The 23,190-nt window shown below is 43.9% G+C and overlaps 1 protein-coding gene across 1 annotated transcript; it reads left to right on the top strand.

Annotated features, from left to right (window-relative positions):
* Positions 1–1,020: 1,020 nt before the first annotated feature.
* LOC138568998 (actin-5-like) lies at positions 1,021–2,301 on the top strand. Its single transcript, XM_069646731.1, has one exon. It carries the CDS (start codon positions 1,063–1,065, stop codon positions 2,194–2,196), a length of 1,134 nt encoding a protein of 377 aa, XP_069502832.1. The 5' UTR covers positions 1,021–1,062; the 3' UTR covers positions 2,197–2,301.
* The last annotated feature ends 20,889 nt before the right edge of the window (positions 2,302–23,190 follow it).

Genomic DNA, 23,190 nt, shown 5'->3' with positions numbered 1-23,190 from the left:
TTCTATAGGGACCGCACCACCAACCACCAAAAATTCGTTATTCCTGAAACTACAGCACCAACAAAAGATTCTCTTGCCCGTTGTCTCCACATCAGTAATACTTTTTTGATCATGGTTGTGAGCATGTTTGTTGTTCATTGGCCCATGGATAAGAAAATGCTTCAACATCTGTCTTACTCTCAATGGTTAATAGTTATAAAGGAGAGAATGTTAACTCTGTACAATGTGTTACTAATGCACACTATCACCCTGATTCATGGATTATTTGCGCCGAAAAAAACGGGATTTGGGCGCTATTCTGCCTGCAAATCCCTGTTTAACAAATGGGGATTTGCGGGCAGAATGGCGCACACATTCCGTTTTTCTTGGGCGCAAATAATCCATGAATCAGGGCCTATGTGTTAATTGCTCAGACAACAACATAAAAACATTTTCACAGAATGTTTCAGATACATTTTTTACTTGTTATAGCAACCATTATTTCATTGATATCCGGGGCAAATAATTAAAGAAATAGGAATATTTATTCAAAGAGTACATTTAACAATTAAGTATACTTAATAATGTATTTGAAGCTCTCTCCTCTTGTTTCGAGTTCAAGTAAAATCGTACTTGGTATTTGAGGTTTTTTGTTTTTATTCGTGCGCTTTGCTTAGGATTTCATGAGACATGCTATTATCACTTTATAACAATTTGAAAGAATCCAGGTAAGTTAATAAGGGCAAAAACAGCAAAAGTGGAGGGAATGAAGAACAGAGTACATTTAAGAAGTGAAGAGTAATTAATAAAATAGGAAAATTAAATGCGTATAATCTACCATATTCCATTTTATAAAATGAAAAATATGAGTAAACCACATTATTCCTATCTCATAATAGCGTGAAAAGTTGTTTGAAGGGCTGAACACCGAGCTAGCTTTCGGCCGAGCAATAAGGATTACACCACAGGAATAGCACAATCGGACTCATTGTGACAGTCCAGAATGTTTGTGCTTCGGCGTTCTGAAAGACTGAGAGAAAATGAGGTTCTCCCAGTATGCCTCTGGTTTAATTTCCAAAGACAATGTTTCATCCCAACATCTTGCATGCGCCCGCCGTCATTGTTGACAATGGGTCTGGACTGTGCAAATCTGGGCTGGCCGGAGAGAAAGCGCCCAGATCCGTTCTTTCCACCATCGTAGGCCGCCCGAGAGAAAGCCTGGTCATGCTGGGGGGCGACCGGAAGCAATACTATGTCGGAGACGAAGCGCAAGCCAAACGCGGCATCTTGACTTTGAAGTACCCAATGGAACACGGTATTGTTACATCCTGGGATGACATGGAGAAAGTCTGGAGGTATGTGTACGAGCAGCAGCTGAAGGTGAATTCTCGAGAAAGGCCCGTGTTGCTCACCGAGGCCCCCCTGAACCCGCTTCAGAACCGGGAGAAAATGACGCAGGTCATGTTTGAGAGTTTCGGCGTGCCAGCCATGTATGTGGCTGTGCAAGCTATGCTCGCGCTCTATGCAGCTGGGAACACCACGGGGGTCGTCTTGGACAGCGGAGATGGCGTGACGCACTCAGTTCCCATGTACGATGGGCACTGCTTGCCGCACAGCATTTCACGCTTGGATTTTGCAGGCAGGGACATTACAATGTACTTTCAAAGGCTTTTAATGCAAAGTGGCTATTCGTACCTCAGCACACCGGGGAGAGAAATTGTGAGAGATATCAAGGAGTCCCTTTGTTATATTGCTATCGACCCAAATAAAGAAATAAATAAAACCCCTGAAGAAATCCATCGTGTTTACCAACTACCCGATGGACACTGCATGCACATTGGAGCGCAGCTATTCCAGGCACCGGAAGCACTGTTTGCCCCGATCCTTGCCGGTGTCGCAGAACCGGGCATTCCTCAGATGATTTTGTCGAGCGTCATGAAGAGCGACAAGGATATCCACGCGCACCTCTTCTCCAACGTGGTCCTGGCGGGAGGGTCCACTCTGTTCCCAGGCATTGACAGGAGACTTTTAATTGAGATTCAGCAGCAAGCCCCCAATGGTGTTTTTATACAGATCTACGCACCTCCAGATAGAATCCACTCCGGCTGGATCGGGGCGTCCATTCTTTCCTCCTTGCCTTCCTTTCAAAACATGTGGGTCACTGTCAGTGACTACAAAGAGTTTGGACCAGCTGTCATTCATAGAAAGTGCTTTTAAGTCAGCGGTGGCGCCCACACCCATTAATGTGTATACAAAGTCCATGGAATTGGCAAATACCAGATACATACTTGAAGCAATGCAAATAAATCTTAATATGAAGTATCTATGTGCAGGAATACCTACTTGCTGTTTTTAGGTACTGATGGCGGTGGATAAACGGGTCAAGGACCCTCATCATGAGTGTGGCGGAAAGGCAACAACGGCGCCGGTAGTGCTACCAGCGCCGTTGTTACCTCTCCACCACACTACGAGTTCTGCTCGTGGGTGCTGGACTGCATGCCTGGTTTGACCAGGCGTGCAGACCGACACCCGCGAGCAGAACTCATGATTGCACCAGCACCGTTATTAACGGTGCCGGTGCAACCATGCTCCCGACGCCCATTCTGCCCTACGGGACAGAATGGGGATCGGGAGGCTGGCCATACCGGCACCCGCGAATGGGCAATTACTGGGTCCACCAAACTCGGCATGACCCGGTTCTAGCCCATTCGCGGGTGCCGGGAAAAATGCAACTCCGGCATCAGCCGTGCCCTTAAAAAGGGCACGGCTTAGAGTGACCAGACGTCCGGGTTTTCCCGGGACAGTCCGGGGAAATCACCTGACGTCCCGGGGTCCCGGGGGGTTTTTTAGTTTATAAACCCCGTCCGGGGTTTTGATTACAGACCTTTTTGCCGTTTTTTTTTTGCCGGGCCCCGATTTCGAAATCCCGAAATCGGGTCCCGGCGCAACTTTTCCTGTGAGAATGGGCCCCCATTTCCTCCTCCTTCCCCTCCCCAGCGCTCTCCTCCAATGCGAGGAGTGTGCCTGTTAGCACATCCCCTCCATGACCCCCGCAACGGGCCAACAAAATAGAAGTAGGACTAAAGTCGAATGTGTATTTTTCTTTAGTCCTACTTCTATTTCCATAGACCGTCCGGGTTTTTTTTTTAGAAAATCTGGTCACCCTAGCACGGCTGCCGCCAGAGTTGTAATGAGGGCCAATATGTAATACTGTGAGCTGTATAATGAAGCTTTGAATTGGTGAAAAAGTATGGTAAATTATTACAACACCATTGTCTTGCCTAATGTAAACCGTAGTAAGTACCCTACTCAGGCAATCCCTGTGATCCCATACACCACAGGTATATCTATGACAAAACCACACTAAAATTGTCTATGGGTGAACATTTGCGCCTAGATACCGCTGGGTTTTGTGTGCTATATAAATAAATACATTTGTAATTCAATTTATATAATATGCCAACAGTACAGGCGCAGGAATTATTAAAACATGCTTACTAGCAATCTCTAGTGGCCAGTCCAGTGTATATCTGTGATCAACCGAAAATGAAGAACAGAATGGTATATATCAAATGATTGGCAAGTAAAGTGCTTGTACATATACGTAGCTCTTACACTAAAAAAACAACATGCTGATGGAATTACAACATAATTACTACATAAATACAATACATACAATATTTCAAAAAACGCATGGATTCTGGATGCTGGAACACAACCTCTTATGTCAAAAAGCAGTATACTGAATTCTAGATCTAACATTCCTGCTATTTTGATTCCTTACTGTGCTGCTGCATGAACCTACGCATACTGATGCACAGAGCAAATGTTTAAAGTGCCCAAGACTCCCTACCATGGGATATGATATGGTATTTTATTTATATCACGCTCATACACAAGTGTTTGGACCAACTGCTAGATTATCCGGGGTTCTGAAACAAGTGCTAAGTGCCAGTTAAAAAGTGCAGGGTGTCTTCTAGCTAAATTAATTAGCGCATAGCCCTGGTCAGAAAAGATTATTGATTCTGAGCATTGGCTAGTTTTGACGAAATGTCTTCATCTGGGATAGCCTTCCTCTGTGCTGTAATACAAAATAATATGTTTGTTTAAACTGCCTTAAGTCATTACTTTACATTGTTGTAGTTCTAAAACATGCTACTGGGCTGGAAGATCATAGAAGCGCACAAGTTACCTGTGGCTTTAAAGGCATGGTCTAGTGAAAACTTTTATTTAAAAAATAGATAGGCCACATAAAAAAAAAAATACTAGCATCCTCCGTTTTAAAACTTCCTATGTAAAATTTTGAGCTATTCAAGCTCAAAATTCGAAAAAGCAAGCACAGGGGCGCAGCCATTTTGTGAAATGGAGGCCCTCCTGTGCTGGCTTTTGCTTTTGCGGCACTAATGAAGGAAAAGCCAGCCAGCTGTAGTAAACAAAGTCTACCGCTGGGTGGCTTTCCCTTCATTAGTGCCGGGACTCGGAGGACGCGGACCGGAGACCAGAGCAGGAAAGCTGCAGCTGAATCTCGGTAAGTGGTGTTTATTTTTTTTTACAAAAAATAAGCACTAGCTGCGTTTTTTTTTCTAAGTTTTCCGGGCTGGAGGAGCCCGGAAAACTTAGAAATAAAACCGCAGCTTTAAAAATGTTGTATTTATGTTTGCGGTCGCTTTTGAAGCGACCGCAAACATAAATACAATGTTATTGTGTTGGAAAACGCTGCGGTTTTTCTTTCCAAGTTTCTCAGGCTCCTCCGGCTCGGAGGAGCCTGAGAAACTTGGAAAGAAAAACCGCAGCGTTTTCCAACACAACCGCGTGTGTTTCTGCCTGCTGTGGCTATCACTTTGGGTCTCCGGTGCTGGAGCACCGGAGACCCAAAGTGAAAGCCACAGCAGGCAGAAACACACGCGGTTATGTTTACATGCCGCGTAGTGTTTCTACCTGCAGCTGATTTCCCATTTGGGGCTCTCCCCGTGGGGAGCCCGAGAGCCCCAAATGGAAAAGCAGATTGAGGCAGACACAACGCGGTTGTTTTCCGCAATGCCGCGTTGTGTCTGCCTGAATCTGCTTTACCATTTGCGGCTCTCGGGCTCCCCGTGGGGAGCCCGAGAGCCCCAAATGTTAAAGCAGATTCAGGCAGACACAACGCGGTTGTGTTGGAAAACGCTGCGGTTTTTCTTTCCAAGTTTCTCAGGCTCCTCCGAGCCGGTGGAGCCTGAGAAACTTGGAAAGAAAAACCGCAGCGTTTTCCAACACAATAACGTTGTATTTATGTTTGCGGTCGCTTTTGAAGCGACCGCAAACATAAATACAACGTTTTCAAAGCTGCGGTTTTATTTCTAAGTTTTCGGGGCTCCTCCAGCCCGGAAAACTTAGAAAAAAAACGCAGCTAGTGCTTATTTTTTGTAAAAAAAATAAATAGCACTTACCGAGATTCAGCTGCAGCTTTCCTGCTCTGGTCTCCGGTCCGCGTCCTCCGAGTCCCGGCACTAATGAAGGGAAAGCCACCCAGCGGTAGACTTTGTTTACTACAGCTGGCTGGCTTTTCCTTCATTAGTGCCGCAAAAGCAAAAGCCAGCACAGGAGGGCCTCCATTTCACAAAATGGCTGCGCCCCTGTGCTTGCTTTTTCGAATTTTGAGCTTGAATAGCTCAAAATTTTACATAGGAAGTTTTAAAACGGAGGATGCTAGTATTTTTTTTTATGTGGCCTATCTATTTTTTAAATAAAATTTTTTACTAGACCATCCCTTTAAGATGCTGTAAAACGGTCCAGAAGTGGCTAGTATCTTCCGAACTCTACTCAGCCCGGCAGGTAGGAACTTTTCCTATGCTACAGTCCTGTGTCTACAGACTGGACAAAGTGTCAAATTCTGTCTAGAGAATACTTGTATATTAGGACCCAATCGTCCCTATGTTGAAACCTTGTTAGTACACTTCTCAATCGATAAAGCTCTATTACACTGAAAATGTCAGCTTTTGTTTGTGTTACCTTCCCATAATGGGTAAGAATCTATGTGGCTATGCATCTAATGTCTGCTGAAGCTCTTGAGTTACAATGCGTGCTAAAACGGACATGCTTAGGAACCTGACTGGAGAGTAAAGAAACATATTTACCTGCCACTTGTTCTGATTCTGGGTGCAGTATGACATTATCTGAATGGGACGCTGTTTTTATTTTGTAGTGCCACATGTTGCCTTTAAAAATCTCATGATTTTGTAATAGCATTCAAAAAATTTCAATGACAGAGCCACTGATTACTGCACGCATACTGGTTCAAGTTGCAATACATGCTACAATAGGCTTACTAGGGAGCCTAACAAGAGGATTTTAAATGAAACATAATTTAATTACCTGCAGTTATCTGCCTCGATATCCTGAGAAGCGTCTGCATAGGACGTTGTGATCATTTTTTGGTCCCCTCGGCTGCAAAGCCGGAGCTTAAGATTTCATGGTAACACAATGTGTTCGGCAATGACACAGCCTTATGTTACAAAAGGAGTGCCAGTCTCTATACAAAATATAAGAAGGTAAGGGTTTACACGCTTGATCGTTTCACTTACCTACCATAAATTATATCTTCCCATGTGTTTTTGGAAGTTGAGCGCGCTGGCAATCCGTGTTGGCAATAGCTGGCGCTGTGCATGTACCAGTGAACAGGGGGTTAGTCCACCTTTTATATCAAAACATCGTCTTCATTCTCTTCACTGGATATGGCCATACTTGCATATATATGCAATTCTGTGCTCACTCTTGTTTACACCTTTCCTGGGAAAAATGCTATCTATTTAAAAGGAATGTATCCCTTACTACCTTTTTTCTGTACTCACCTGGGTCATCTTGCTGCTAATAATGATCAATAAGGCTTATTCACACACTTACTGTGTCAACTGGTACGCACCGTTTCTTTCTGTACTTGTCCGCTAGTACTTACCTTTGTCATAACGTTTCTTCCCATTATATCGCTACACTCTACTAAGGCCATATAGACATTTTTCTCGTGCTCCAAAAATGACAATTTTCATCTGTAATACATAAATCAATATCTTCATATAACCACAAACAATGTTCTTGTTACTTACTCTCATATGTTCTTTTGTGCACTTCTACTAAAAGTTCTCTCATACTATTAGATCAATCTTGGCCATCCACCCCTTCTTGGCCCTTCATTAATTGTATTTTATCTTTATCAAATATATGACACTGAGCAATTTAAACAAGCACCATCCATTGTGCTCATTGTTTGAACATCTGAATATTTTTTCTACACCTTCCTCCATCACTCTTGTCTCATAATGTTATTTTTTTTGTTCCTTTATTTACACCTTCTATCACCTTGTGTTTTAATATCCATTCATTCATTCATCATTTTTTAAAACGTATTTATTTATTTCACCCCCTGGATTGACATCAATCTTTTGGTTTAGATTTTCTTACTTTAGTGCTTTTAGTTTTAACTGTTTATTATTATATTACATCAATTAGTCTAATCACAACACAAATTCTCATATTTTACATATTATAATCACTTACATGTGTGCACTTTTATTTTGTTCCCCTATTCCTTTCAATAGACCCACGTCATAAGGGCCTTCCTGAAAATATGCTGGTGCTGCCGCATTATTGCCATACGCTGTGAGATGCTCATAAAAAGCACCACTTCATCTTCTGTTTCGTCTTCTGTTTGTTTGTTTGTTTATTTATTTGGTAATGCGCACCAAACCCTTGGGTAACCGGGCGCAGCAATGTACATGAAGACTTAAGCTTGTTACAATATTTGGCATGAATATGGCGAACACAAGGCAAAAAGAAATATATACAGTAATACAATATTTGGCATGAGTATACCGAAAACAAGGTAAAAAGAAATATATACAGTAAAGTATGCAAACATGTGTGCACGTACAAGACATAGCTTAAAGGAGTATGAAGCATTCTAGCAAGACTGTCTAGTAGCTGAATATATGATTCAGTTTATAGGTCAAACTATAAAGCTAGGTATCATATACTTGTAGGTGGGTGTTAGTCAGTTTATGTGTCATTGGTTAGGTATCATATACTTGTAGGTGGGTGTTAGTCAGGTTATGTGTCGTTGGCCCGCAGCCAGTTAATTATTTGTGTCTAAACTTAGGGTACGGTTGTTCAGTTCTAAGGTCGAGAGGTAACTTGTTCCAACAGTGAGCAGCTTTGACTGGGAAGCTAGTTCCTCCCGCGGTTGATCGCTTAAACCGGGGAGTTTCTAGTTTAAAGGTATTGGCCGATCTCATGGGTCGCGTGGAGGTTTTCCTCGTAATTTTTTCCATAAGATACGGGGGGGCTAGGTTGTTCAGACATTTAGAGGTGATGGAAGCTGTTTTGAGTAAGATTCTGTCTGTTATTTTTAGCCAATTAACCTCTTTCCTGAATTTGGTGACGTGCTCACTGTGGGGGATGTTTAGTGCTGCTCTCAAGGCATTGTTCTGCAGTCTTTGAATTTTGTCTGTGATGTATTTGTTTGCTCCTGAGTACAGGGCATTACAGTAGTCTAACCTAGACATGATGAGAGCATTAGCTAGATTGATGCAGCTAGAGCTGGAGAGGTACGGTCTGGCTGCGCGGATGAGTTTGCAGGTGTAGGTGGTAGAGGAGGCGAGGGAGTTGACCTGCTTCTTGAGAGTGAGGGAGGAGTCCAGATAGAATCCAAGGGTTTTAACACAGGCATCACTTTGATAGGGTTGTTATCAATGCTGAAGGATGTGTAGTTTGGGCCTAGTTTCTGGATATTAGCTTCGGAGCCTAGGATTAGTATCTTGGTTTTATCGTCATTCAGGCAGAGGCCATGTGAGGCCATCCATGCCTGAATGAGGGTGTATATCTTGTTCACCAAGGCTGAGTCTGTCTCGTGGTCACCCGAAAGGGGTATGAGGATCTGGGTGTCATCTGCGTAGTTCGTGTAGGTGACACCCAATCTGTTCAACTTGTCAAACAAAGGCTTGGTGAAGATGTTATACATGGTGGGGGAGACACAAGATCCTTGTGGGACACCACAAGTTATTTTGATAGGGTCAGCCGAGTCGGAGGTGGAGAAGACTCGCATAGTGCGATTAGCTAAGAAGGATTGGACCCAAGCAATGGCATCTCCAGTGAAGTTGGCGGCAGATTCGAGGTGGTTGCATAGGACTGCATGGTCTACCAAGTCAAACGCTGCCGACAAGTCCAGTAAGAGGAGCAGGGCTGTTTTTCCAATATCCTTTAGTTCCTCAATTTGTGTCTTGAGGTCTAATAGAGCAGGTGGTTGGCTTCCAGGTAATCCTGGATTTGTATGTAAGCGGCTCTGTCTAAGATCTTAAGTAGAAACGGCACAGTGGTGATGGGTCTGTAGTTGGTAGGGATAGTGGGGTCTAAGGTTTGTTTTTTCAGTAGTGGGAGGACCCATGATTCTTTGAGGTTGGTAGGTACCGTGTTGGATTTAAAGGAGGAGTTTATGAGCTTGGTGATGAAGGGGGCTAAGTCCCTATCTGTGTCCTTTATTATTTGTGCAGGAGTCGCCCTTGCAGTTGGAGGGTTTGAGGGACAATATTATTTTTTCTGTGTCAATTATGGAGATAGTCTTGAATCTGAAGGGTGCGGTAGACTTCTTCTCCTGAGGTTGTGGTATTTGTTGGTCAGAGGGTAACAGTGTGGCCTTTTTTTTTGCAATTTTGCTTTGGAGCAAGGACATTTTGTTGGAGAGGGCAGTTTGGATGTTGGTTCACCAGATTTTGTTTTTGGGGGCATTGTCTGTGGGTTGAATGGGGGATTCCAATTCGCGGAGGATGGCGAATAGCTCTTTAGTATTAGAGTTAGCTTTCTCAATCCTATCGTTGAAGGTGTTCTTCTTAATTTTGATTATTTCTTTTTTGTAGGCTTTGGCAAATTCAGTAAGAGTATTTTTGTTACTTACAGTGGGTGAGTGGCGCCAGATAGATTGGAGTTTTCTTTTTTGTAGTCTTAGAGATTTGAGATGGGGCGTAAACCAGGCATTTAGGTGGGCTTCCTGTTTTGCTTTGCGCAGTTTGAATGGGGCAGTAGCGTCTAGGGCTTTAATCATAGCATCATTGAAAGTATTTACTAAGGCGTCAGGGTTGTTACTTTCCAGTCCCGATATGGCTGGAAGGAGGAGAGGGATAATATTTTCAGCAGTCATATCCTTCTTGCTTCTAGTTGGGAGAGGAGGAACCGTGTAGTTGATTTTGGGGCTCAGGAGATCTAGTGTGGCGGAGAAAGTTATTAGATAATGATCAGTCCATGTTTGAGGAGCAATATCTGTAATACTGATATTACAATTCAGTTCAGATACCCAATCGAGGGTCCTTCCTTTGATGTGGGTAGGGGAGAGGACTTTTTGATCAAGCCCATGGTCCTTGATCAGGGCTGCGACTGACTCTGCATGTTTATTGTCAGTTTCATTAAAGCCAAGGTTGAAGTCTCCCAACATTAGGGTTTGGGAATGATCTTTAGTATCGTTAGCTATGAGGTTGGTTAGATCGTCTTCAAAGGTGCCTAGCGGCCCCAGAGGTCTATATATCAGGTGGATTGAGAGCGTACGATTATTAGAGAGGGACATTTTGGCTGTGAGTGTTTCACAGGATGAGTAGGAGGCTGGAATGGCGGGTCTGATGGGAAAGGTAGATTTGAAGATGATGGCTAGTCCACCGCCTCTGGCATTTGGCCTGTCAGCTCTGAGAATTTGGTATTTGTCGGGCACTGCTAGCATTAGTGTTGGTCCTGCTGCATCGTGAAGCCAGGTCTCAGTTATGCCCAGTAGGTCCAGTTTGTCATTATTTAGGATGTCAGCAATTTCTGTGGCGTGGGCCACCGCTGATCTTGCGTTAGTAAGGGATCCTATTAGTGTCAAAGAGTTGTTGTGTTTAGTAGTTTGACAAGTTTTAGGTAATATGGTCTCTAAGGTTGTGGGTACTTTAGTAGAGGTTTGAACGCCGGTATAAGTGGATTGCTTGACTAATCGAGGTAGGTTTTTGGGCTGGGTATTAGTACGTCTATTGGCATTATTCGGATGGTTACTTACAGGTTCGTAATAACTGGGCAGTCTGGACCTGAGTCTCAAGTTTCTATCCTTGGGGGGGCTAGTTTTGATAGTAGAGGCCATTATGCTAAGTATAGCGGGGATGAGCGTTAGGATTAAGGTGACTGTGATAAGGCAGGTAGGGGACATTTCTGTCTAAGCAGTGTTGTGTCTTAAATGCTAATGCTTGGGGCACTAATGACTAGGGGGTACAGTGAGCTAGCATACAGTACATTTAAGTTGTAGAAATACACTGAGGATGTGCAAGCATACTGGCAGTTAGATTAAATTTTAGCGCAAAATGCCTAAAACACTGGCGACTGGACAATTGTAGCTGCAAGGTCCAACTAAGTTCAGCAGTCACAGAATGGTCTAAAGTACAATGTGCGAACAGGTGGGAGCAGCTCTAGCTGCAGGTCCACCTAAATTAAACAATCACAGAATGGTCTAAGGTACAATGTGCAAACAAGTGAGCAAGTGTGCTTTTAACTATGGCAGTGCAGTGCAAAGATCACAATAGGCAGGTTCAAATTCAACTAAGGCAGTACACAGTCAGCAGAGAGCAAGTGTACTTTTAAATTTACCATAGGCGGTTCCTAATCAGCACGGGCAGTGCACAATCAGCAGTAAGCAGGTGTGCTTTTAACTAAGGCAGTGGATAGATCACAATAGGCAGGTTCAAAATCGCGGGCAGTACCCAATCAGCAATAAGCAGGTGTACTTTTAACTAAGGCAGTGCACAGATCACAATAGGCAGGTTCAAAATCGCAGGCAGTACCCAATCAGCAATAAGCAGGTTTGCTTTTAACTAAGGCAGTGCACAGATCACAATAGGCAGATTCAAAATCGCAGGCAGTACCCAATCAGCAATAAGCAGGTTTGCTTTTAACTAAGGCAGTGCACAGATCACAATAGGCAGGTTCAAAATCGCGGGCAGTACCCAATCGGCAATAAGCAGGTGTACTTTTAACTAAGGCAGTGCACAGATCACAATAGGCAGGTTCAAAATCGCAGGCAGTACCCAATCAGCAATAAGCAGGTGTGCTTTTAGTTAGGCAGTGCACATATCACAATAGGCAGGTTCAAATTCAGTGCGGGCAGTACACAATCAGTAATAAACAGGTGTGCTTAACTAAGGCAGTGCACAGATCACTATCGGCAGGTTCGAGGTCAGCTAGGGCAGTACAATACCAGCATAGAGTAGGTGTGGTTTTAACTATGGCAGCACGCAAATAGCAGTGGGTAAGTTCACTATAGTTGAGCCAGTTTAAGAATCGGCAGTAAGCATGAACGAATTGGCCCAGGCAGTGCACAGTCTGCAGAGAGCAAGCGATGCTCTCTGGTTGGTAGGAGCCTACAAGCGACAATAGTAGTTTTGTAGATAGTACTCAAGTGTGCAGGACGACAGTTCAGAGTAACGGATGAAGGATAATAGGCAGGCGGAGGTGTCATACAAAGAGGCAGTGTAGGGGCAGCATAGAAGTTTTCCTTTATTTTTTTATTTTTTAAAAGTTACCTCATACAGATGGTCTAGACCGGCAGGGGCAGTCGAACGGCATTGAACAGGCATATAACAGGCAGTAGCCTTGACCAGTGTGTCTTGGAGATTGTGGGCCGGCTTCGCCTGCCGGCAGCCAATGGCTGTTAAGGACGGTCACAGGCCAATCAGATGGCGGCATTGGCTGTTGTGGGGAGCCTGGCTAGGCAGATGGGCTCCAGGCAGAAACGGGTAGCCATTTTGGAAGATGCTTGGTACCTCGTGTACCAGAATGCAGGAAATGCACATTAAAAGTGCTTCTTTAAGGCAATGCGAATCTGGACACTCGGATTTGAATCAGGGCTTCCAGAAACGCCCGTTTGCAATTATGGAGGGATAAAATTGCAGATTTGGGCGATTTAGCGCGAAGAAGCAGCGCTTACCGAAATTGGCTCATGGGTGGTGGGCGCTTCTCCTCTGTAAGCCCGCTGCTCCTGCAGTGTCGGGACCTACTCGTTGGAGGTCCTGCTCCTCGGTGGGGTGAACAGGCATATAACAGGCAGTAGCCTTGACCAGTGTGCCTTGGAGATACATGTCACCAGTAATGTCAGTCAACCTATACCCTTCTTCAAGAGCTATTACTGTTCTCCATGGCATACCCTCATTGTCCAATAAGGCATCCCCATTTCCCTTTGTAGTATAGTTGTTTCCAATTCTATAGGGATTATCTATCCCCCCTCTTCATCCATAGGTATCTGTGGTCTGCATAAAAATGTGTCAAGTATCCTCACAGTCTTCCCCACTAAACCAGGTAGCCATATTAATAGAATGCTCACCCCATAAAGAAAAACCTCTGGCTCTACTGGAACGCCTCGCAGAGCCATTTGCGCTGTGTACACCAGTATGAACTGGCCCCCCCTTTAAGTAGTGAAAAGTAGGTAATTCCAGGAGTGGAACACACTATCCCTTGGTCAGGAAATTAAATCGTCAGGTTAAGTTTTGTCATCAAATCTCTTCCCAAAATATTAACTGGCGTCGGTCGCAAACATAACAAAGGAACAGACATATCACACTCTCCTATAGAGACTGGTAATTCATCAGTAAAAGGAACTCGACTTGTAGCTCCAGTGAACTCTTGATCATTCATGGCAATTCCCAACATTGATACTTACCCTCCTGTATACATGAACGTGTATCCCCATTGTCTAATAGAAAAGAAAAGGATTTGCCTCCTATCATCACACCGACCCTTGGTTCCTCTTGGGGGTCTGGTGTCACTGATAGTACTGAACACATCAAGTCACCCTGTGAGCTGTCCTATTGTGAGTATATTCATATTCCCGTTCCTGTGAAAGGATTTCCTCCTACCACAGTGGCACCTCGTATTCTGGGTGTCAACACCTGTCCTGTGTTTGTGCATTGCCGAGTCTGCATGGGGGCTTGTTGCGATTGCCCTTGTAGTGGATTCATTAGCACTCGCTCTGGCTGTTGTACCTGTTGCACTCTCGGCGTTTGCGTCTGATACAATGTCTGATCTTGGGTAAACCCTACTCTTGTCTCTTCTTGAGCCGGTAAATTCAGAGTGTCCCTATCTCTCTTCCATTTATAGTCTCCAAAATTCTAGCTACACTTATATCATATTTTAGCAGGACATAATGTCCCTAACTGGTAGTCCTAATGTAAAGCGAAAGCATCCTGTATGTGTGTGTGTGTGTGTGTGTGTGTATGTGTGTGCGTGTGCGTGTGTGTGTTCTCATTGCAGTATTGAATTCCTTCACTGACTACCTATATGTGTTTTTATGTGAATTGAGCCTGCGATCCATTGATTGCCTGTATTTCCACAAGATTGTGTGTGTGTATGTGCATGTGTGCATGTGTGTTTGTGTGTGTGTGTGTGTATGCGCATGTGCGTGTGCATGTATGTATGTGCATGTGCACATGCATGTGTGTGTGCATGTGTGTGTGCATGTGTATGTGTGTGTCACTCCCCCTTTCCTTATAAGCATATCATTACAGGGACTCTGACCTAATTACCTCTATTTTTTCCCGATCTCATTACAAATGTCTTCTCTTTTCATATGGCCAAATCCTACTTCTCCCAATAAATCAATTCATCATGCATAATAGTAACCATATTATGATCAATAATTGTGCCAAGCCTTCATGTTTATCCTAGTCAGTTCCCGGCCTGCTTGTACTTATTCATAAATATGTTTCATTTAAACAAACCCTGCAAAAAATCAAAATAATGCACTCTTTATTCTTAATAATCATATTAATCAGGGTGTGTGTGCTCTATAAAAAAATACTCCTTTGACCTAATGGCACACTCCTTTCCATGTTCAGACCTTAAAAAATACTAGTGTGATTTTGTGTGTGTCTTCATAACTAATCCTTAAACTAGTGCATGTTATTTCCTTAGTTATTTACTGAGATCTCTTCTCAATACAACTGTTAAATATATCATGCTTTTTTCATTCTATATTATGTGTAACCTTAACCTTAGTGCGTTTGAGAGTACTTGCTCTCATTTCTTACTGCTTCCCCATTCTAAATACACATTTTTGCATCAATGCATGCACTTTTAACATTGTTGCCAAAAAAGGTGTTTTATCTCCTGATTTCTTGATATTCCCCATAAATATTCACTGTGCTTAATCTAGTAGCATTTGCTATTGTGTTAATCTACTTTTTAATGTAATTTGCACTCATAATAAAACATTTTCGGCGACATACTTCATAAATTGTGTGATCTTGGGCTCATTTCTTTTTTAAAAATGTGTTTTATTCTTTAATGCCTCTATGCTGTGCAGCGGGGGAGACACTGTTCTCCCTCTTGAAGCCTGTCCAATCTGCTGTGGCCCAGCTGCACATGCCTGAGTCTGCATGTATAACATCCCCATGAGTCTGCATTATATTATGGTGCATATCCCATCCCTCCTCTCTCTGTCCCCAACTACCAATATTCTCACTGTTGAGGTCATCCACAGCACTCTCCTGTGCTTCCATTTGCAATCTCTACCTCCTCCTTGCTCTCCTAATCATCCATTGTCCCTTTCTCATTCTCCTTGTGCTAACATATTTCCTTGCCTTCTATTTCAATTTCTATGAAAATAAACCATGTGCATCTGCTCTTCCTTTTGGTAGCACACTGAAACCTCTTAGCAAAGCACTTTTCCTCATCTATGTGATTGGCCAATGCATGCCTTATGATCTATGCTCTTTCAAAATGTCCTATTTATCACTAATGAAAATGCCTATTTTATTTTTAAATAAGATTAACAAATCAGGGGTACTCTAATGTATGCTTAACAGAAAAAGTATCTAACATTAATTTCAAAAATAAATAACAAACCCCTTTAAAATGGGGACGTGATTTGTGTGATTTAAAAAAAGTGACCTAATGTGACCTCCTTAGTTCACATATGTGCAATAATTGGGGGCAGCTTCTAAGGTAAAACAGTAAACTCACAATATGGTACAATCACATACTATCCCATAATGTCATATAATTCAATCCAGTGCTTCTCAAGCACCTGGCTTCAATAAACATGCACAATTGCCTTGAAAAAATACTGTTCTCAAAACCTACTCGATTGTCAATTTCTTCAGCTGATTTTTCTCATTTGGACATACAGCTGTAAAACGGATACATAGCTGCTTTGACTGGCAGGGCTATCTCATGTTTTCAAAATGCCTGCAGCCTTGGCTTTCTGCAACTATTAATCACCTCCTGGCTCTGTGTCAGTCCTTATCTTAGTTTTTGAAAAAGAGCCTTAGCCAACTTCAACAGCGTGGTTTTGAAACATAAATCTCACTCTCCATGATGAATAGCTTCAATATACTATGCACTTTTTGCTCTTCTCAAAATGAACACATTTCTATTGTCTGATAATTTTAGAACACATTGTGTACAAAACTGTCTTCATTTGCTCATACGGAAAAGGAAATCACGGACGGTTTTTGGCCCACACCCCAGCATAAGCAATTCTTTCAACTACACACTTTTTAGTCAGAAGCAAAGTTGCAAAATCTCCCACTCTACATGTTAATTATTCTTCGTTTATGCAATCCGCTAGTCAGATTTTTAGTGTTCAAAGCATTTCAATTTGTGAAGGGCCTTATCTCTGTGCGTGTATAAATTTGATTTGTCTTTAACCCTTTACTTGATTTCACTCGCTTATTTAAAAGTGTAGAAGAGAGTCACAATTGACTGCATACTTTTACCAGACCCTTTAAATAAAGCCTCCAAACATTTAAAATCAACAAATATGAGCGCACCCCATCAATTGTTTTCTCAAGTCTCTAATTTCAATAGCCTATCTATTCTTTTGTTTGGCCCCAATTACTTTGCTATGCTTAATCACTGTTGCTCCTCAAAATACTTCACAATTTGTATCACTCTTCAATATATTTACTTCATCAAACAAACAAACAAACTAGTCGACTTTACACATTTACATAAAATACTGTGTGATCACCCTTTTTCTCCTAGCCCCTATTTAAATATCCTGTCACAGGATGGAGCTAATCTCCTTATATGAACCTGTTCATATGTAGCCTAGTGACACCGACTTTAGTGTGAGACAACCTTTTCTAGACCCCCTTGGGTCAGGTTTCTGGTCTCTTCTCACAATATTTACTGTTGCTTTTAAAATTACCACAACGTCTTAATATGGACATAAACATGTTTTCTTTTCTGTTGCCTCTGTCCCTCATAATACATACCATAATTCACAGATGCCAAGTGTGCCATGTTGACGGTCATGGGGAGATGCCCCTGACAGAAATTAGACCATATTGATGTTTTTGTCACTCACCTTGACATCCTCCCTGTCTGCCAGCACACCAACCTGAAACCTGGGTCCTTGTCCCTGAATCTTATGAAAGACTTTAGGGCCCCACGGCTCGGCGCCAAGTGAACAGGGGGTCCTCTTCCCACCCCATCAAGCTTCTGGCATCTTACGAACACTTCTCAGAGACATAGACAAAAGAAAATCAGACACCTGGAAAGGTCTCTCAGCAGTCTTTATTGGATGTAGCTTCAAGACACGCTTTAGACACAGTCAGCAACATTTTGCCTTCAACCTGCTTATATAGGCTATTTGGATGATGCAACATCCTTATGCAAATAACTACTGTGGTTAGAACATGTTTTTGCTAGGTCCTCTTAGCCAGAAGAAAAATAACTCACTCCTCTATGATAGTATGACGTATCTGGTGCACCCCAAACTCACATTAGCATAGTTGGCATCTATTATTTGTCCTGACACACAAAACTGATAAGCTTATTTTTAGACTATGCTGGACACATTATGACAGTCCTCAGCTCCTGCCAAAAACCCCTTCATTACACCAATGTCTACCCATTATCTGATTTTCGAGGTCCTGCCAAGTCAGTTTAGTGCCTTATATCGTGGAGAAATTAATAAGCTCAATTATATGATGCCAAATAATACAGCTGGTCTCTCAAAATAGTCTACTTAAAGCACAGTATGCCCTTCTTATTAGTGACTTAGATAAATGTATCCAAGTTTCCATTTCCTTTATCTGAATTCATCCTTAATATCGTCTGCTTTTCCTGACTAGTTCCATTTTTGGCTAACAAACGTAATTATCTCACTGCGAGATGCTGTCAAAGACTATATCAAATGTACCAGCCTCTGCTGCTTGTCTGAAAACTCTTTGCATGAGTCATAGTCTCTCACACCCTTCATTTTGAAATATATCTCTGTCTGCCACTGTATTTATCCTTCAGGGAGCCATTGGGCCTCATTACGACCCAGGCGGTAAGTTACCGCCTGGGTCGTACCCTTACCACCATGGTGTAAACTACGTTAACACCATGGTGGATGGTGGATTTACTGCCCCATTCCAAGGTGAGTGGGGTGGTAAATCCCCATTTCCCATTTACCCTTCCCCATTCCCATTTTTGCCCCATAGGGCTTATTGGGGATGGGGAAGGCGCTAATTACACCACTGTAAATTACGGTGGCGTAATTAGCACCATGGTCCCTTAGCGCCATGGATTTTAACGCCTGCTTACTCACTATGGCGCAAAGGGACCTCGGAATCAGGCGTTAAGGGTCGGCGCCGTTTACGGCGCCGTTAACCCCTTAACGCCTGACTCGTAATGAGGCCCATTATGTATTAATTTAGGCATATCACTCTGTATCCCTTATTCATGATATATCTTTACATACTCATGGTATGTGTGTGATATTTGAAGCGCCATTCACTTCCCAGGTCATTCTAACCCAAATATGCGCAGCTCTATGTGCACCTTTTACCCTAAAAAAAGGCACTATAATCCTGATTTCTGCAATAATAAAACCATTTGAGTTGCCTATCATATTATCTATACTTGGTTGAGGGGGGAGGGGTTGGCACCCCTATACAGCGGGTTCATTTATGAAGCGAATTATGGAGTCTGCTTTGTATTTCGTGGACTCTATGGTCTTACTGAAAGATCTGTGTAAACACAGAAATCTTTGAATGTCTCACTTTAAAGAGTGTTTTTTGAAAACTATACAAACTGCAATGGCTATGTTATGATATGATATGGCATTTGTAACACACCTATACACAAGTGTTTGAAGGCGCGACGAGGCCAGGGATGGGAAACAGAGGGAAGACAGAGACAACAATCCTACTAGGCCAGGTGACACACAGATTGTGCAAGTGCAGGGAAGGGAGGAAGGGGAAAAGTGCAGGTAGAAAGGGTAGGGGGCAGTGCAGAACCTAGGATAACAGTAAAATAAATAAAGACAATAAATAAAAGTGCAGCCAGCTGGTGGCAAGTTGAAGGGTAAGTGCAGACATCAGGTAATCAAGTGCTAGTAGGGGCTGTAGGAATACAGAAACAGTCCCTGAGTGCAAGGTTTGCCCGGGGGGGCAGTGCCGGTGTGCAACTGGCAGGGGGGGCCTGGGCCAGAGCTCAGAGGGTAGCAGTTAACCAGTGCAGTTTCAGAATCAGCCAGGAGATCAGCAGGGGAGACGAGAAGAGAAAGCAGAAGCAAAGAGGAAGGTCTTGAGGTACTTCCGGAACCAGAGATGGTTCTCCTCAAGTTTCAGAGAGGCGGGAGCCTGTTCCTGAGGGAGACCCCAGCAGAAGAAAGAGATCTAGCGCCAACTCGCTGCTTGGGGAAGCGACTGACCCTGAGGGAGTTGGAGGCGGACGAGTGAAGAGCTCGAGAAGGAAAATATTTAGGAAGAGAGAGTTGAAGGTATTGAGGTCCCAGGCCCCAGAAGGCCTTCTGTACAATGCAGAGGGCTTTGAACTTAATCCTCGCAGCCACCCAGAGCCAGTGCAAAGATTTCAGTCCTGGAGGGATACGATCCCTGGGTTTCAGGCCAAGGACAAGTCTCACAGTCCTGTTTTGGATGAGTTGCAGAGGGCGGTGAGTAGAGGCAGGCAGATTTAGAAAGAGGCTGTTGTAGAAGTCCAGCCTAGAGAGAACCAGAGCTCTGGAGACAGTGAGCTTCTGCGGAAAGGAGAGGAAATGAAGGATACCTCTGAGGAGGTGCAGCTGGTAGTGTGACTTCTTAGAGACGTCAGAGATGTGAGGAGAGAAGGAAAGTGTGGAGTCGTAGATGACAATGAGGGTTTTAGCCTCACAGGTGGGAGCAGGAAGAGGGCCAAGAGAGACCAGCCAGAGAGTGGCAAGAAAGGAGGGAGCAGGTGTGCCGATCAGGAGAATCTAGGGCTTACTGGCATTAAGGTTGTAAGTGATTTCAATCCAGCACACACCCAAGTCAAGCCCAGCATGTAGTGCACAACTGAAACCCTTATTTATTTTTATCTATAAGGTCAATATTCTGAACGATATACCACTCATATCACACCCTTCACCTGAGACCCCCTGGTCATACTGAACCAGGAATCAGGCTGGTTTGCAAAGGTAAATATTTATTTGTGTATTCAAGATTTAATCACAGTATATTTTAATAGGTAAACAGCAATCACCAATGGGGTGATAGAACACAGAATAATATCTTGTAATATACTAGGAATCAAGTAATGAGCACCAAAAACATGTGCAGCACAGAAAAGAATACTTTTGTGTTGGTTTGGACAGATGGCACTAGGGTTAGAGGTTCCCCCTGCAACACCCCTCAACCCCCAATAGGCGATGTAAAGAGATGGGAGGAGAGAGCAGGTATTTAGGAATAGCACAAATCAAACAGAATATCAGTCCCACCTTCCCCCTTCAAACACAAAAGAAAACCAGAATTTACTTTTCAGCTGTCAGGATGGCTTTGAAATTTTCTTTAGAATTGACTGGGCAAAAATACCAAATGTGTTAAAAAATACTTCAATTGTTATAAATTCCTATGGGAGCTGCTTTGAACAGTTGCTCACAATCACAAGCAATGATTTAGTACAAAGAAAACATTTGAAATCTTAAAGTCCAAGTTGGAAACAGTTTAAAGCTAAACTAATTCACACGTGTAGAAATCATTCAGAGTTGTAATTTGCGGCAAACTTTTCCTTGCACGATTTTTGCTATAACAGGAGAATCGCAATGTGTTGGGTTCTATGGATAGCTATGGATGTTAGGTACAAGTAGGAGTTAAAATTTCATTTCTGTCATAAAAGCTGAGGGAGTTATAGAGGTTTTAGTAAGATGTGTTTTTGCAAAATAGGCACGAGAATGGAAAGCAGAAATGCACTTTTGAAAATGACAGATGGTTTTCATTCCACTAGATTATGACTATGAAAAAGAGAATGGCCCTCATTACGACCCTGGCGCTAAGTGAAAAACGATGGCGGTAAATTGTTACCGCCATCGTTTTCCGCTAGGTCCGATCATGACCCGTGACCGTTAACTACGATGCCATTAGCGGCATCGTAGTTAACGCTGCCGCTAACTGCACCAAGGACGTGCGCACGCGCTCTCCCACACCGTAATTACTGGGATGGCGTAAAGTACGCGAATGCCGACCCAAGCGGACATGCACCTAACGCCACCACCCAGCCCGTTAAGTACCTTACCGCCATGGTGCTAATTACGCCATCGCGAACCAACCGTAAAGGGCCTTGTGCAGTGAATCCAGCTGCCACAGGTGCACAGAATCAGCACAGGTGGAGGCAATACAGACTCAGGAAGTAGAAAAAGAGCACACCCAACCCCTTCCCAGTCACACTCCACAATGATACCAATAGGACTAGCAATGTTGGGGCTGGAGGACCTGATAGCAATGCAAGTGCTACAACTTCAACTACAACAACAACAACAGGCTGCACAGAGGAGACGCAGGAGGAGAAGGAGGGCAAGGCAGGGCCAGCAAGCCCCACCAGCACAGCCAGTGGCACCACGCAGGCAGCCCCCAATCCCACGCATCAGAGCCAGTCCATTCAACCTCACCGCTGAGCAGATCCACACCCTGTACCGACTGGACCGGGACACCATCACCACCATTGTGGACATGATACACAACGACATCGTCAGCATGATTGAAACACCCACCGCCACCCCCCCCTACTGAAGGTAGTGTCCGTGCTCCACTTCCTGGCCACAGGCACCTACCAGCACACAGTGGGGCACTTGCATGGCATATCACAACCCTCATTCTCACGTACACTGATCCAAGTGCTTGATGCCCTCCTCAAGCACACAGACGACCACATCTCATTGCCACGGTCTACCCAGGAGATTGCTAACACCAAAGTGGGTTTCCATGCACTAGCATGCATACCTGGTTGCATTGGTGCCATCGACTGCACCCATGTTGAATTGGTAGTCCCACATGCCATGGAGGTAGCGTACCGCAACCGTAAACAATTTCACTCAATCAACATGCAAATGGTCTGTGACTCCAACAGGATCTTCACACATTGTTGTGCCCGATTCCCCGGATCAACCCATGATTCAATGGTCCTGAGGAACTCCACAATACCACGCTGCATGGTGCGACATGCAGGCCAAGATCCTGGCTACTCGGTGAGTCTAATGTCATGAGCATGGAAATGTGAAGTGGGTAGGTGATCAACGTACCAATGCATACTTCACCTGGCAGAAAGGGGGGGGGGTGATGCATACTTCACCTGGCAGAAAGGGGGGGGGTGATGCATACTTCACCTGGCAGAAAGGGGGGGGGATGATCCATACTTCACCTGGCAGAAAGGGGGGGGGTGATGCATACTTCACCTGGCAGAAAGGGGGGGAGGATGATGCATACTTCACCTGGCAGAAAGGGGGGGATGATGCATACTTCACCTGGCTGCGACTAGCAGTAGCCAGATCATACCCTGAGGCAGCAGTTACGTCATCTGACAACTGTATACATGATGCCTGACCTAAGCAGCCCTAACATGGGAATGAAGGTGTCTCCCAACCATGACACAACCATCTGCAAGTGCATTGTACAAAATGTGACCACAGTGACTTCAACGAAAAGCACCTACATGCACGTCACCAAACACCATCAACTGAAAGGCCTGTCCCCCATAACTGCGCACAAAGGAGGCACATGACGGACAGGAACATCAATACACCACAACACAGACAGCAAGGCCCACAAACTGTCCCTATTGACATCAGTATTGTTCACTGGGGTCATAATGAGGCAGACAGCAATGTTGCAATCATGTGAGCGTTGACCTCACAGGACACGTGCCAGGTCACCTAAAGAAACGGCCTGAACTGACACAATGGATGGGCACTCACAAGGCACTTGTCCCCCCTGCATT

Source organism: Ambystoma mexicanum, chromosome 2q (assembly GCF_040938575.1).
Source record: "Ambystoma mexicanum isolate Mex_15411 chromosome 2q, UKY_AmexF1_1, whole genome shotgun sequence".
Taxonomy (NCBI): domain Eukaryota; kingdom Metazoa; phylum Chordata; class Amphibia; order Caudata; family Ambystomatidae; genus Ambystoma; species Ambystoma mexicanum.
Note: the sequence above shows the minus strand (reverse complement) of the source record. Positions and strands in the feature narration are given on the sequence as shown.